The 17431-nt window shown below is 38.1% G+C and overlaps 1 protein-coding gene across 1 annotated transcript in view; it reads left to right on the top strand.

Annotated features, from left to right (window-relative positions):
- The window catches only part of SPON1 (spondin 1), a 414385-nt gene that overhangs the window by 9896 nt on the left and 387058 nt on the right, over window positions 1-17431 (top strand). Inside the window, exon 2 of the mRNA XM_069072920.1 lies at window positions 10529-10635. Coding sequence (XP_068929021.1) covers window positions 10529-10635 — 107 coding nt within the window. The remainder of the gene's footprint in view (window positions 1-10528; window positions 10636-17431) is intronic.

Genomic DNA, 17431 nt, shown 5'->3' with positions numbered 1-17431 from the left:
ACTCTCCAGTTTACCAATGTCCTTCCTAAATTGTGCTCACTGAACTGAAGAGAATACTCCAGATGTGGTCTCACTAGGGCAGAGGACAGAGAGATGATTATTATTACTGGAATCTATGCTTCTCAATGTAGCCCAAGATTGCATCAGTTCTTTTGCCTGACATAGCATACTATTGGCTCATATGGAGCCTTTTGTCCAGTAAAAACTCACAGATCTTTTTCAGACAAATTGCTGTCTAGCCACATCTCCTCTACCTTGTATATATGAAGTTGATTCTTTGAATCTGAATGAAATTTTACCTTTTACCTTTTGAAGTTTGACTTTATTTCATTTGACTCATTGTCTTTGCCTGTCAGGATCTTTTTTGCCTTTTCCAGAATGGCCTTCACTTTTGTTTATTTTTATTGCCAGCAAGTTGGCTTCTATTTTGTTTCTTTGAAAAGACTTGACTCCATAGATTCAAGTTTTTCTATTCTGATCATTCTTTGTGCAGGGAATAAATTCTGCTTGCATGATTCTTAATTTCTCTGTTGAACCATTTAGGAACATCCTGTTGTGGTTCCATGTTCTCTTGGAATCCATGAAGTCTTCTCTATCATCATGTATTGATTTATTTTCCTTTGTCTTGCAATGCTTATTCAAATATGTTTGGATTTATGTAGATGTCCTGGAGAACAGTTCCTTTCTTTTATTCATTTTTCAATAGTTGATTTATTTGCTTGTGTTCAGAGGTTTTGACTTAATTTTCTTCTTCCTGAGATTTTCAGTAATTTCAGCCTCCCTCCCCCACTCCAATTTATATTACCCTATCACTCACTTTCTGACTCTTTCCCCTTTGATGTTGTGTCACCCAAGGACTGAACTTCAAAATTTTCTCTCAAGCTAGGGAGTTCACTTTTCATCAGCCTTAGTCCCTGTCCCAATCAAATTGCTGGGGAATAGATTGGCCCCAGCTGGATACAAGTCTCTTTTACTTCAAGCTCCCTCCCACATGTTGGCATCCTTCCTACAATAATTCTCTCTGTTCTTCCATTCTTTGTTTGACAGTGCATAGCAGCAGAGCATGATTCTACTTTCCTATACCAACTCTCCTCTCCACATGGAGTGTCTTGTGACAGAGTTGAATTTTGCTGTTTATTGCCATATAATGGAGGGGTGAGGGTAAGAGAAAGGGGTGTGCTGTGCTGGCAGAGACTGCAGTAGCAGCAACAGAATTGTTGAATGGATCCCAGCGTGGGTCCTATTTTTCAGTTTTGTCAGACCTTGGGGGGCTGGTAGGGGAGAGGATGCTGAGGTATTATTGATTTGTCTTCTTGGCTGTTAATGCATTAGATTGTTAACTTATTAGAACTCTCAGTGTCTTAGCCTTTAATGACAGCTGGAAATACTTTACCTCTTGCCTCTTTCATATAAATCTTATTTTGGAGAATTTTGAGAGATTATGATGATTTGCGAAAACAAGTAGTCTTCCATCTTGTTGGTCATGTGATCCTGTCAAGTTCTTTTAGAGTTCTGTCATCCAATGTGTCATCCTGTCCATAATATGTCATCTGGTCTCCAATGCCACAATTGTATCTGTCCTAACTCTGTCATCTGTACATTCAATGAACACACCAACTATACCTTTAGCCAAATCATCAATAACAATATTAAATAGCATGGTACTGATCCTTGAGTCATTTTTTTTCTTCCAAGTCATTCATGAATCATTGACAACTACTGTTCCAATGAGATTGGCATATTATAGAGAAAGGTAAAGGGTTGAGGAAAAGTATTTATATAGTGCCTACTATGTGATAGGCACTGTGCTAAGTGTTTTACAAATATTATCTCATTTTATCCTCAAAACAGTTTTGAGAGGTAGGTGTTATTATCTCCATTTTATAGTTTAGGAAACTGAGGCTGAGAGAGGTTAAGTGATTTGTCTGAAGTCACAGAAGTGTCTGCATCCATATTTGAACTACAGTGTTCCTGATTCCAGGTCCAGTAATCTATCCATTGCACCATCTAGTTATTACTATTAGACAACATTTTGAACTTAATTTTTTGAATTTAAATTTTGAGTTTAATTCTGTGTGATTTTTCTCCACATTTTTGCTAGGCAAAAAACTACTCCACTTCACAATAATTCAGAAAGCTGCAGACCTACCTTCAGATATCCCCTTCTAGAAGCAAACTTCAGGTCTTTGTCAAGATAAAGGGCCATATTTATTGTATGTCTTCTGGTGTGGGAGCTGCTGGTGGATAAGGGCTAGAGGGCCCCAGGGATGCGGAACCTGTGACCTTGAGGCACATGTGACCCTCTAGGTCCTGAAGTGCAACCCTTTGACTGAATCCAAACTTCACAGAACAAATCCCCTTAATAAAAGGATTTGTTCTGTAAAACTTGGACTCAGTCAAAAGGCCACACCCCTGGGACCATACTATTCCTACCCTTATCCCTTCCTGCCATGAAAGCTTTAGTTTCTACTTGCCTAACTTGCTTGTGCAGCCTAAGGCCCAGGCCAAGCAGGGATGGGGCCATATTTATTGGAAAATTCATGCATTTCTTAACCATGTCCCCTATAAAAAATGTGCTACTGTTTTTATTAGGATTCTATCTTTTTTAATGTGTCACTCACAGAATTTTTAAGCCCTGTGCTCCTCACCCTTTTACTCCTATAAGTCCTGTGTTTCTTACTGTGTAAAATTTTTAAAAATCTCTTTGAGATACATACCTAGTAGTGGTATTGATGGGTCAAAGGGTATACTGTTTATTGCCATATAATGGAGGGGTGAGGATAATGGGTTCCAAATTGCTCTATAGAATGGTCTAATCAATATAAAAATTCACCAAAAGTGCATGCTGTCTCAGTTTCCCCATATCCCTTCCAACATTTGTCATTTTCCTTTTTTTGTCATATTAGCCGATAAGATAGATGTAAGGTGGTAGCTCAGAGCTTTTTTAATGTTCATTTCTCTAATCAGTAGTGATTTAGAGCATTTTTATATGAACTATAGATAGATTTGATCACTGAGCCTGAAAACTGCCTGTTCATAACCTTTAACCATTTATCAATTGAGGAATGGCCCTTCTTTCTAGAAATTTGGCTCAGTTCTCTATATATTTGAGAAATGAAGTCTTTGCCAGAGTAACTTGCTGTAAATATTTTTCACAGTTATGATTAATGACTATGCATTTCCCTCCATCTTCTTTTCACACTTTTTCCTACTGTCTCTCTCCTTTCATCCTGTCCATTCTCAAAAGTGTTTTGCTTCTGAATTTTACCTCCCCCAATGCGCTCTCCTTTCTATCAGTACTCCTTCTCCCCTTCCCCTCCTACTTTCCTGTATGGTAAGATAGATTGCTATACCCAACTGAGTGTGCATGTTATTTCCTCTTTGAGCCAATTCTGATGAGAATAAGGTTCCCATCATAATCATCTCACACCTGTGCTCTCTCTATATGTATACTTATAACTGGCATGGCCTAATCTTGATGAAGCCTTGATGACTACCTTTTTACAGATTCTCTAACCCTTCTCTTTAATGATCCAGTCTAGAATTTCTCTATAAATTGAAAACAAACTCCCTGGCTTTTTTCCCTTCCTCTAGTTCCTCTTTTTTTTTTGGGGGGGGGATAGGGAAGGGAAAGAATTAAGACATTTCCCCTTTTTCAATCCTCTTGTACTTCTCCCATTTTCTCTTTCAAATATCTCTGATAGTTATTTAGAAATCTCATCTGCCTATTCTTTTAATACCTAAAGATATAGTTTATCTGGATCAGGTAACATCATCACAGAATTTGGATATACTCTTACCATCTCCTTATTTATCTTCAGTGTCAACATCATGGTAGTAATTTTTATTCTATCACTTCCATTACAAAAACCATTTTCTTTGATAGAGAAGATAAAATTTACCAGGAATTGAGAAACTCTTCCTTTTCTCACTTGATAGCTAGCATCATTACATCATCCTCAGACAGTGGGCCCATCCCTTTACACACCCCTCCTTTTCTCCCCAAAATAGGTTTCAACAAAACCTGTGATTGTCCTTAGCTTACCTTGACAACAGTCTATTCCAACTTCAACATTCTTGTCACTTTTTACAGGACAATGTTATGTTCTTATGGTTATCTCACCCATTTTTGCTTCCATCTTCTGTACAAATCTTATTTAGTTGACTTAATTAGCTGGTATTTATTTGGTTGTGTTTCTTGTGCATCCACATCTGTTCCTTCAGACGGTACTTATTTTTCCTTCTTATTGGAATTATTTTCTTTTGTGGCTTAAGAATTTCATTCTTGAGAGTTTCCTACATCTTCTGGACTGACTTTCCCTGTAGAATTTTACTCCATGGAATCTTTCCTAATATTCTTATGAACTCTTTGAAAACTGCTCTACCCAAATTTAGGATACATAGCAGCCTATGCCAACCCCCACCCCCCACCCCTGCCATTTCTCTTTCACAAACTCTAAGTGAGAGTGTCCACTTTGTCCTCGATGTCCCTATTGCCTCCAGGATCACTAGTGAAATCCTCCATTGGGCTTTTAAAATCCTTTACAACTTAACCACTTTGTACCTTTCCAGTCATCTTAAATATTACTCCTCTTCAAATACTCTACCGTCCAATGACATTGGCTTCCTTGCGGATCCTTGCATACAATATTCTATCTCCCGAGTTCTCTGTGCATTTTCACTAGTTGTTGCACATGTCCCTATGCCTACAATGTTCTCCTTCCTTATCTCCACTGGAAGGCAAGACCCTTCCTTCAAGACTCAGTTGAAATCCTCCTTTCTCCAAGGGGCCTTTTTCAGTCTCCCTTGCCGTTGGTGCCTTCCTTCTTAGGTTACTACCAATTTACAAAATCTTACATGTGGTTGTTTGTTGTCTCCCATAGACTGTGAACCCCTTGAGGAAGGAACTATGTTTTTGCTTGTCTTTATATCCAAGCATTTAGCATGGGGGGACCATCTCCAGTCGTCCTGATCTATATCTTGCCACCGGACCCAGATGGTTCTGGAGGAGAGAGTAGCCCTCCCTCATTTAAATCCAGTTCATTTGAAAGCCATGGCATCATCTTCCTTATGTCATGATCCTCTTTGAGAATGAAGGACAAACAACCACAATAACAGTATTTAGCATAGGGTCTGGCACACCGCCAGCACTTAAAGATTGTCTATTGATTGAAGATTCTCATCATTCCTGTCTTAGCAATGGGTTCATTCCTGTTGGTGAGATACAGAATAGAATTTTCCCTTATTAATTTCTTAACTTTTTGAGGGATAAAATTATCATGAAGAGATGTCAAGAAGTTATCAGCTGCTCTGTTTTTGGCAGAGAAGGAGAGAGAGAATGTTTGCTCCAGCATAAGGTCTGAATAGCTGAAGTACACCCCGACCTATGTTATGTCTCTGTGCCAAGTTTTCAATATGTTTGTTCAACTCCACATCTAGTTCTTTTATTGGTCTAGGGGGTCCATAGTGGCCTTTACTGCAACAATTGCATCTGATTCTCCATCCATTGATCTCTATTAAAATGTTCTCTACCTCGTTCCCTTTCTCATCCCTTGTCCCTTTTCTAGATTTTCTCACAATTGTAGCTTCTTAATATATGGTGACAATCTCCTCCCTTTTATCTATTCTTTTTTAAATTAAATTCTGTTGATATAGTTTGTTTTTACAATTGTCTACATTTATCAATGTATCCCTCTTTCCCCTTCTTCTATTTCCCAAGAACTATCTCATAAAACAAAAAATTAAAAAGAGAAAACAAATAGTTCAGGGAAATTAATCAACACATTAAAATTTTTTGACATATGGAGTCTTCCATACCCATAGTATACCATCCCTGCCTTTTAAATGAGTTATTCTAGTCATGAATTTCATTCCATCAAGTTTCCATGATAATGGTAAGGTCAAATTTAGTTGCTTACTTTGGGACTTCTGATTTCTCTTATTGCCTATATGTTACAAATTTGCACATAGATATTTGAGGCCATGGATTTTATTATTGACTTGGATTTTATTTCCTGTAAGCTTATGGTTGTATTAGATGCAATTCTTGTCCCTTCATCATGTTTGCTCTCCATGGAAATCTTAGCTTGGTGGATATATTTTGGTAGCTTTCTTATTCCTGCATTCTTTTTATTTTAAAGTCCTTTTCATTAGATTTTTAAAGGCACTATGAAAACACATTCTTGCCAGCCTTGATTAGAGATGTATACTCTATTCCTGGTCAGTAGTGTGTCATTCCTTTATTTTAAGCCATGGTCTAGAATCCAAAGTCCATTTCCAGTGACCATGTTCTTAGCCAGATCTTCACATATCATGTCATTTTCTCCTATGATTTCCTTTGTATTCAAAGGACAACAGTGAAGAAAATATAACCTGTAACTCCATCATCTTGAGTTTCTTACTTAAGACTTCACAGTCTTTGGCAGTACCTTAGATTCTTTCTGACAGCATCATTTTTGCCCATGCAAATCGCTAGAAGTGAGTTATAGTCCCTGTATTGGACAAATCTCAGGATATTTTTCTGTTTTGGATACATAGCTCAGGAAGGCAACAAGCTTTGTTGTTACAATGCCAAAAAATAGTTTTCTCTGTACTCCTAAGTAGGGAATAACACCACTAGTCTTCTGTTGACCCTGAATGGATGATCTCTCTTACGTGATAGCTTTTGTGTCTCTACCTTATCATTTCTTGGAGAACAAGAAGCTGCTTTGCCTTCAGAAGATTCAACTTTCCCCTTTTCAGGAAGAACTTCAGCTTTTGAAACTCATATGTACCTTGTCTTTTTCCTTTCTTTATGCCTTTGTATGACATTGTATTTTCCAAACTGACAAAGGTCAGGTTTCCTCTCTGCCACTTCAGCACCTTTTTTTTTAAAGCAATCAATGTTAAGTAACTTGCTCAAGGTCACATGGCCAGTTATTTCTGGGTGTGGTGCTAAGTATCAGAGCCTGGATTTGATCCCAGGTTATCCCAACTCTGGGGCCGGAGCTCTTACTCACTGAGCCACCTGGCCACCCCTAAGCAATTGGGGTTAAGTAACTTGCTCAAGGTTACACGGCCAGGTGTTTCTGGGTGGGTGCTAAGTGTTCAGCATTTTTAAAAAAGTTTTTCTTTTTTTTTAAATTGACCCCTATGATGGACCTGATAGCCTGGAGTTTGGAGAAGGCGTCCTTGAATTTTCTTCTCTTTTCTAGGATTGAGTTCTACACTTGGAACATGGCAGTTTCATGGCAGAAGTATACATTGGCACACTCAATGCATCACTACAGATTTCTTCCTGCTCTCCATACTTATTGAGATTGTCAATCTGTTTTGAAACTACTTTTTTTTATCTATCCCTCACCTCCTAAGCACCTCTTCAAGATATTACAGCATTTTATCACCTCCTACCAACTTGATAGCCATACCTAGCTCCCTTTCTTTTGTCTCAATAGCTTTACAGCTATACCTCTTTCTTTTTTTTAACTAATCTCTTATTCATTTCACCAAGTTGTTTTACTTACCTTTTTTTTTGTTAAATATTTTTTTACTTCTCCAATCACCAAATAGAATGGACATTTGCAGATAAATAATAGAAGGAAAAAAGATTGTAAAAGAGGCTGAAGGTCTCTATTATTTCAAACTTGCTTTTCTTTTTAAGGTTGTAGTAAGTTCAACCTTTACCCTTTAAAGCTGTCTTTTTTTCTTCTTTATTGTCTTGCCTCTGTTCTCTTCTAAGCATTTTAACAAGATGTTTCAATGACCATTTTTTCTTTCCTTTTTCTCTTTTCTTCTTTTTTTTTTTGACTACCCTACACCTGCTTGTCTTCCATATTTCTTCATAGGGGTAGGGAGGGAGAAAAACAAAGTCTTTTTAACAAATATCCATAGTCAAACAAAAAAAAAAATCTCACATTGGTTGTGTCCAAAAATTCTAATTCTGCATCTTGAAGCCATCACCTCTCTATCAAGAGGTAAATAACATGTTTCATCAACAATCCTCTGGAACTGTAGTGGGTCATTTCTTTGACCAGAGTTCTCCAATCTTTCAAAGTTCTTTTTCCTTATAATATTGTTCTTACTCTACATATTGTTCTCTTGGTCCTACTCACTTCACCCTCTATCATTTTGTACAGATCTTCCCTGGCTTTTCTGAAAGTGTATTTTACCAGTTTAATAATTTTTTTATTTACTAATTTGTTATTTAGTTTAATTATGCTTATCTTTTATTTTTACTGACTTGTCAACTACTTTATCCTTTTCTCTTTTTCAATGTGTCTCTTTAGGTCCTTAATCCTTTTTTTCCTTCATATTGAGTCCCTTTTCTCTTTTAGTACCAGTTCTTTAACTTATCTTTAAGTTCTCCCAAATTTGCCACTTCCAAATTTATTTTCTGCTCCTCTTTATGAATCCAAACCCATCTGTAATATAATGCCAAGGAAAGGCAGCTTCCCGAGGTTCAAAATACCAGCATAGGTGTTCTCCATTTTATTCAGTGACCAACCAAGAACAGAGAAGATCAAAATATGACATCATTCAAAATACAGCATTTACTAAAGGGTGATTAAATAATCTCCAAGTACTACCCCACCCCAGGACCTTCCATTCATTCAATCAATTACAAAGTCCCTGTTCTAAATACTACTCCACCCCTAGGCTGTACCTTCATTTAGTCCACCACAAAGTCCCTCTTCTCAAATGGAGATTAGTTTCCAATCTAAGTAAAGTACATTCATTAGCTCAACCACAGAACACAAAAAGGTCAAAAGTTCCCCACCCCTGGATCACAATTGAATCTACCCCAGAGTTACATCAAGTTTAAGCACAGCACTTAATACCCAAATGGAGGTCTTTTCTTCATCTTGACCGGAGGCAAGTTCTCAGCAATTTTAGTTCCTGGGGAGACTAGGCTTAGCAAGGCCACAAGATACATTGCCAGTCTCTTCATTAATTCATCCTCTGTCTGTAGAACAGTCCTAGAACCCTAGAAAACATTAGCAAAACCCTCTCCCAGGATTTCTGTAAACATACAACAAGAAAATTCTTCTTCAGGGCTTCTGAACCAACAGAAAGGTTCCCAGACCCCTGCAACAACAGCACTGTCCTTCACCAGAGTGATGGACTAAATGAAGGTACAGCCTAGGGGTGGAGTAGTATTTAGAACTGGGACTTTGTAATTGATTGAATGAGTGGAAGGTCCTGGGGTGGGGTAGTACTTGGAGATTATTTAATCACCCTTAGTAAATGCTGTATTTTGAATGATGTCATATTTTGATCTTCTCTGTTCTTGGTTGGTCCCTGAATAAAATGGAGAACACCTATGCTGGTATTTTGAACCTTGGGAAGTTGCCTTTCCTTGGCATTACATTACACCATCCAAAACACCTTCATCATTTTGTCCTATTTATTCAACTTAGGTCCTTATCTCTTTTCCCAACCTTCTCTCACAGAAGTCAGAAGTAGAATCTGAAAATAGAGACTATTTACCTCCAACTCTTCCTAATTTTCTTCTAAAGTTCTCTCCCACAAATCCAGTCTCTCACCTTCTTCCCAAGTCTAAATCCTTCAGTATCACCTTGACAATTTCCTTTTTAAAAATCCTCTTTCCTGTGCTGTCTCAAAGGCCAACTTTAAAATTCTTCTGTGTTGACATTGTCTGAAGCACCTTTACTCTGGGAGCTATTCTTAGTCAGAGCCAATGCCAGCTTTACATTAGACGGTCTAAAGAAAACAAATAAAACAAAACAGGGGCCTATATTATGAAGACACAGTCCCTGGCAGACAGGCTGGTGCTACTTGGGTGCTGTTTCCTGATTTCATTAGTATCATAGTAAAGATAGCAGCTTTAACCACTTAGCAAGTCCTGAAATAAAAAAAAAAATGTAAGCGCATGAGAAGCCCTATTATTTGGGCATAAAAACTGGTCCTCCAAAGATGGTACATAACACTAGGAAAAATGCTGGGTTTGGAGTTAGAGAACCTTCAAAGCCCAGCTCTGCTGCATATGACCTATTTGACCTTAGTGCTTCTAGATGGCTAAGTGAATAGCACCAGACCTGGAGTCAGAAAGACAGGAGTTCAAAATCTGACCTCAGATATTTACTAGTTGTGTGATGTTGGGCAAGTCACTTAACCCCTGCCTGCATAAAGATATAAAAGGAAATGCCAAACTACTCTAGTTTTCTTGCCAAGAAAACCCCATGGATAGTTGGTCCACTGAGTCATGAAGAGTGAAATGACTCAGCAACAACAAGGTTGCTTAACCTTTCTGCACCTCACTTCCCTCATCTTTAATAGGAAGATATTGGAGTAGATGCATCCAAGGTCCCATTTATGATCCTATTAATATCTCAGTTCTGGTGTGGTTTGGAGTAGAAGACCTCTGAAATCTCTTCCAACACTGAATTTGTGGCCAAACTTTGCCTCTTCAGGGTCTGGGCATCTATGATTTTGCTCTGCTGAGCTAAAGAAGTCACTCTCATGGGTTATTGAAATAGAAGCCAATTGGTTCCACAGGTAGTAATTTTCTGTGTTCTTTCTCTCTCTGCAGTGACTCTCTCTGCTGCTACTCCCTCCTACTTCAGGGGTTTCACCTTGATTGCTCTCAAAGAGAACAAAGAGGGAGATAAAGAGGAAGACCATGCTGGGACTTTCCAGGTAGGAAACCTTCCATAGTTATAATCCAAATTTGGATTAACTACTTGGTTCCAGAAGCCAAATGAGGCTTGACTCATGATTGATGTTAACATGTTCTATCATTAGCTCTGTTGTGTGGTGAAAGCCTTTGTAAAACTACCTTCTCCTGATTAATGTGTATATATATATATATATATATGTATATGTGTGTATATATGTATATATATGTGTGTATATATGTATATATGTGTGTATATATGTGCACACACACATATATACATACATACATATATATATATATATAACTTGGTGATTTATTTGGTAATTCCTAAGTATAAATGAAAGGAGAGAGACAGCCAAATTTGATGGAGTTCAGAAGAAAGAAAGCAAAAATACCTATATAAGAAACAGAGAGGTGGAGTTATGGGCAAAGATTAAAAGAATTAACTGTGCTTTACTTGGCTACTTGGAGAAGGTGGAGAAAGAAAGGAGTTTAGGGAGGGCATGATAACTGTCTTCAAATGTCAGAATGTGCTTGATTTCCTCTAGGAGGAGAAGCACCATTCAACCTTAGTCCAAAGGAGAGAAATGGGCTAAAAGCAAAACAGGCAAGTAGAGAGAATAGCATCTCCTTTCAGAGGCTTAGAAGACAATGAACAAACTCAGAGAAAGGCCTAGAGTCCAAGAAAGGGGGACTAGCAGAGTGAAGAATATTCATCCCTAATTTTCTATTTATTCTGGAATCTATTTTTGTCTGGCATTTTGCAGAAAACTATAAAGGAATAAAAAATTTAATTTTGTATTCCAGCTGGCATATTTGAATGGTCTATGTGGAACCAAGGGCTAGGGAAGGCTACCAGTCCCCAACTGTCTCTGTCCCAAGATGCTTTTTTAAAAGTTCTAAGTGTTCTTTGGAAGGTCTATCTCATTAAAGTCATTCATAGTGACACTTCATGGAAATTCACAGTAAGGTGACTCATGAGGTCTAGGCAGGAAAGAGAACAGATAGAGAGGGAGAAAAGGGCACAGAAAAGAGATATAAACTTTAACTAATCGTTAATTGTGCCAAAGGCCAGACTTAATTATAACTTTGCATTCTTTCTTAATGGGATTTCTGAAGTAATTTCAGTGATTTTTTTTTCTTCCTAAGGTCCTGGAGAACAGGAGAAGCAAAGCAGGGCTTTCACCGAAGGTGAACCATAGGCCAGTGACTTTATTTTGGTTCTTGGCAAAATTTTAAAATATATTTTTAAAATGACAGTTTTTAAACACTTAGAAAGAAAAGTGATGGTCAGTGGGAGCCAATACGGCTTTATTAGGGAAAGCTCATGTCGAATTGATCTCATTTTTTTTTCTCCCATAGACTTACTAGATTGGGGAACTCAATAGGTGTAGTGCACTTAGATTTCAACAAAGGACCTGACAGAGTCTCTAGTAATCCTTGTGGATGAGAGATGTGAGCTGGATAATAGTAATTATTTGTATTCATAATTGGCTGAATGACCAGACCTGAAGTATAGTCATTAATTGTTTAATGTCATCTTGGAATGACATTAGTCCAGTGGAGTTCTTTGGGGAGCTGTCCTTGGTCTGTAAATTAATGACTTGGTTAAAGGCATAGATGACGAGCTTATTAAATTTGCAGATGACACAAAGCTTGTAGGGAAATCTGACATACTGAATGGTAAAATCTGACAAAATCTTGACAGGCTAGAACAATAGACCAAATCTAATTAGAAGATGGGCTCTCTCTAATGGCTGATTGCTGTTTCAGTATGTGTTCATGATTGACTTTTTTCTTTTCTTTTCTCTTTTTTCTGCAACTATCATTGTAATTTGTACAAGTTGCCACCAGGTGGTAGTGAAGCCCATTGGTTGTTTGGTCTGAGTTGACAGACTCCTAGGGTGTTAAAGTCAAAGGGAGGGGCACCTTTGAGAACATCTAGTCATAAAAATTAGCACATAGATCATAGAGATCATTTAGCCCCTCACTTTGTAGAGAAGAAACTGAGGCCCAGAGAACCTGAGGCCACCTAGCTAATAAATGGCAGAATATATGAGCTATGCATTCACAAATAGCCCCCTAAAAACCTGTTTCATTGTTTTTGAGGAATCCAAATAATCACTGAAATATCGATTAAGCCTCTATTAGGTGCTGTAGTTACAAGATGAAAGTGAAACAGTCTCTGCCCCCAAGAAGCTTACAAACTAATGGTAGAGGATCGTCAGAAGATATGGACACTGTCTCTGGTTTTCATTAAAACATACATTTTAATATCTTTAAACAGCTTTACTTTGAGGTGTCTGCTAAATACTTGAAGGCATTGTGGCATAGAGGAAAGAATGCGAGGCTTGACCTCAATTCATATCTTGGCTTTAGCACTTATAAAACTGTGTGATCCTAGGCAAGTCATTCTCTAACCCTCAGTTCTTCCATCTGTTCAATGGGAGTACTAAAACTCCTAAGCAAACATCAAAAATATTCACCGTTAACACTCAGAGAAACTAATGCCACAAAACTCTTTAGTATAAACCAGGGAAGCTTTTCTGGACTAATTAAGTCATTTTAACTTCATCCACCCTTATAATTCCTTTCATCATTTTTGTATTCACTCATTCATTTACTCAATCATTTAGTCATTCAGCATTTGTTGAGCAAGTGCTATATGTGCAGACCTCCATAAGGAACCAACACTGTCAGCGTTTCTTTCATTTTCCCAAACAGTAGGCATAGAAAGAGCCAGAATAAATTGCTTTTCCCTTCAGTGAGCATCTGCAGTCTTCTCTCTTTATGCTTACATCAGTTTAGCTTGGTCTTAAAAATCTTCCCTAAGTTTATGTCTCTATTTTCCTCCTGGCCTCTCTGTTAGGACTTTAACTCACTGACTCCCTTTAGTCTTGCTTTCTCAGCCAGGAAAGCCCTGTTTCCCTTTTATTTATCTGGCTTTAAAAGTCCTGGGTGTTCTGGGTGTCCTGAGGATGATGGTGATGAAGGACCTGGGTCTTAACTTCCCTGCAAGTTTCTTCCATTCTGAGAAACAGAAGACTCCCTCTGGTCTAAATTCCTCTGCCACAGCAACCATTCAGTGACCACCTCCCTTAATTCAGTCTGCACAGAACAGGCTACCAGTTGTTGCTGTCCATCCAATCTCCCTACCCCCCAACCAAAATATTGGAAAATGCAGGAGTTTTAGCTCTAAGTGGTGAATAGGAACAGCTTGTATTAAATGAAACAAGTTAAAATCTTATTCCATTTTCTTTAAAATAGTTTCTACAAGAACTTGTCAGGTATTCCCAAGATCATAGAATTTGGAGCTAGAAGGACTTTAGTTCAACTCTTTCATTTTGCAAAATGCAAAATTGGGTCACAGACAGGGGTGTGCTGGGTTCCCACTCTCCCAGTGTTCAATTTTTGATGTGAGCACTTATATCTCAGAAATAGGCAAACAGAATTAGGGCTTGAGTGATTGTTTTTATTTAAACAGCCTGGACTTCATAAAGTGATGGAGAAAAAGTTAATGATGTACATTAAATTTTAAAGTATGCTGTGCATATAATATATATATATATACACATGTATATATGTAAAAATGTGCACGTGCACACACACATGTATTTCTTTTCTAGAAAGTCAGTTATAAACATTTGTTAGGACACCTATGGTCCAGAGAGGTGCATTGACTTTACCCAATGTCACATAGGCAGTCATTTGAATTCAGGTCTTCAGATCTTCTTTCACTTCATCATACCATCTCCAAAATTAGGATGTTAAGTTTTTCCCTACTCAGCAATCTAGGAAAGGAGGCAGATAGGCCTTCTTTAAGGAGCTATAGGGAAACAGATAGTGTGTTACAAATTGATTAGATGGTAGTGAAACTACAAGGACATTTTAAAAGTCAGTAATTTAACTCTGGTGACAGCTAAGTGGTGCAGTGGATAGAACATTGGGCCTGAAGTTAGGAAGACTCCAATTCATGAGTTCAAATCTGGCCTCAGATACTAGCTCTGATACCCCAGGCAAGTCATTTAACCCCATTTGCCTCAGTTTCCTTATCTGTTAAATGAGCTGGAGAAGGAAATGGCAAACTACTCTTAATATCTTTGCCAAGAAACCCCCAAATGGGGTCATGAAGAATCAAACATGATTGAAATGACTGTTCAACAATTATTTAACTCAGGGCTTCTTGACTTGGGGTTGGAGGTCCATGAACTTGGATGGGAAAAAGATTACATCTTAATTTTCACTAGCCATTGTTTTCCTTTGTAATTCTATTTATTTTAGTTTATGCATTTTAAAACATCATTCAGACAAGGTATCCATAGGTTCCATCAGATTGCCAGAGGGAACCTTGACACTAAAAAAAAAGGATTGAGTACTTTTTAACCCTTTCTTGCAGACTTTTCTTATCGGTGCTCCCCAAAGCATGCTTTGAGCTGGTGTTCTAGAGAAATAGAAAGAAGTTCTAAAATGATGAGAAGACAATGGGTATTAAATGATGGCTCATTTGGCCCACAAAAGCCCAAATAAAATTCATTTATACTTAAGATGAAATCAGACCTTGTGGCATCCTGACAGTGTTCAATAAGGATTTATTACACAATTAAGTATTTTTGCCTGGTTCTGTGCTAAGGGCTATGGATTCAAGGAAAGGGGAAAAAACATAATCTCCACCCCCAAGGAGCTCACATTCTAATAAGAGACAAATGCAAACAACTATGACAAATAAGACATATACAGAGGAGATAGAAGGTTATCTCAGAAGGAAGGTACTTAGCAGTAGGGGAGAGGAAGAATCACTGGTATAGACACTTTGTTAAAAAGAGATGTCACCGTTTGGAAAAGTAATTAGGCATCCTGGAGTTCTCATTGGAAATGGTGGTATGGAGAGAATCCTTAAGGCTTTGGGAGATTGCCTCAGTACTGTAGTGACCTAAAGCACATATTTATTTTCAGTGGTAAACCAGGCATCAATGTGGCAAAAGGGAGAACACAAATTTAGATAGAATAGTTTGCTCTCGAAAGGTAGTGAGCTATCCCTGCAGCTTTTCATGTAAAGACTGAATGACCACTTGCCAGCAATGCTGTAGAGAAGATTCAGGAATAGGTTGGATGGGGGAAGTGAGGTGGTGCAGTGGGTAGAACACAGCCCTGGAGTTAGGATGATGTGAGTTCAAATCTGGCCTCAGATACTTACTATCTGTGTGACCCTGGGCAAGTCACTTAATCCTTATTACTTCCACCAAAAAACAAACAACCTCCCCCCCCCCCCCCCCAAATAAACAAGGAATAGATTGGATGCCCTGCCCTGAGATCCCCTACAATCTTTTTTTTCTCTTTTAATTTTTTTAGTTTACATTATTCATTGCCACAAGATTTTGAGTTAAAATTTTCTCCCCAATTTTCCCTACCCACCACCCCAAAACAGCATTCCCACTGAATATCCTCTCCCCCAATCAGCTCTCTCTCATATCTTCCTCTATTCCCCTTTCGACTTTCCAGTAGGGCATGGTGGATCTCTATGCCCCACTGCCTGTATATCTCATTTCCCAGTTACATGTAAAATATTAATAATAATATTATATATATTTAAACATTTGATTTTAAAACTTTGGATTCTAGATTCTTTCCCTTCCTCCCTTGTCACCCACCTTCACTGGGAAGATAAGCAATTAAATATAGGTTGTACATGAGTAGCTATGCAAAACATTTCCATAGTGGATATATTGTGGAAGACTGACTATACTTCCCTCTACCCTATCCCACCCCCCACTTGTTTCTATTCTCTACTTTGATCTTTTCCCTTTTCAAAAGTGGGTGCTTCCAACTTCCCTCCCCTCTCAGCCTGCCCTCCCTTCCATTATATCCCCTCTTTCCCCCTTCCCCCCCACTCTCCTGTAGGGTGAGATACCTTATTTAGCAATCCAGTCTTAAGATTGAGAAATTCTTGTGCTACTCCTACCACCCCATTGCTTCTGAAAATTAGCAGGGCACCCTGCTTTTTCCTTTACCCACAGAATCATTGCTAAGGCAGTAATCCATTACGGAAACTCAATGATTGTTAACTTTAGCATGCCATTTTTCTTTTTCAATTAAATTTTGTCTTTTTAATTAAAAATCAATTTTATCTCACCTCCCCTATTGGAAAAAAAAGAAGAGAAAAGGCAAAACAGTTGTTTTAAACAAATATGCATAGTCAAGTAAAGCTCATTGCCATGTTGGTAATGTCTAAAAAAGTCTCACTTTGTAGCCTGAATCCATCACTACTCTGTCAGGATGTGTGTAGCTTGCTACATAGTTGGTGTGCTGAAATCATGGCTAGCCATTGAAGTGATTTGAGTTCTTAAGTCATTCAAAGTTGTTTGTTTTTTACAGTGTTGGTTTTATTGCATAAATTGATCTTGTTGTGGTCACTTCACTCAGCATCATTTCATCCAAGTCTTTCTCGGTTTCTCAGAAACTGTCCCGTTCATCATTTCTTATGACAGTAATATTGCAATATGTTCGTATGCCATAATTTGTCCAGCCATTCTTTGTTTGATGAGCATCCTTAGAAGGACACTTTTCGAAGTTTTCTACCTTTCTATAGAATTCCAGGGTATTTTTCATTCTTCAGACGCAGTATTTATGACTAATGAAAATGTAAACCTGGCCCCTTTCCAGCAAAATCCAGTTGCCCAGAGAGAATTCTTCTCTTCCAGGGTGTCCAGGATGTACTGTCAGAATAATCTCCTTAAAGTGCAGTTCTGAGCATGCCATTTCCAGGATCAGAAGCCTACAATGGGCTCCTGTTGCTTACAACACAATGAGAAAGGGAAA

Source organism: Petaurus breviceps, unplaced genomic scaffold (genome assembly GCF_028583685.1).
Source record: "Petaurus breviceps papuanus isolate PSGF00001 unplaced genomic scaffold, PetGlider_PUasm1.0 140, whole genome shotgun sequence".
Lineage (NCBI taxonomy): Eukaryota > Metazoa > Chordata > Mammalia > Diprotodontia > Petauridae > Petaurus > Petaurus breviceps.
The sequence above is the reverse complement of the archived record's forward strand: the minus strand, read 5'-3'. Positions and strand labels throughout refer to the sequence as shown.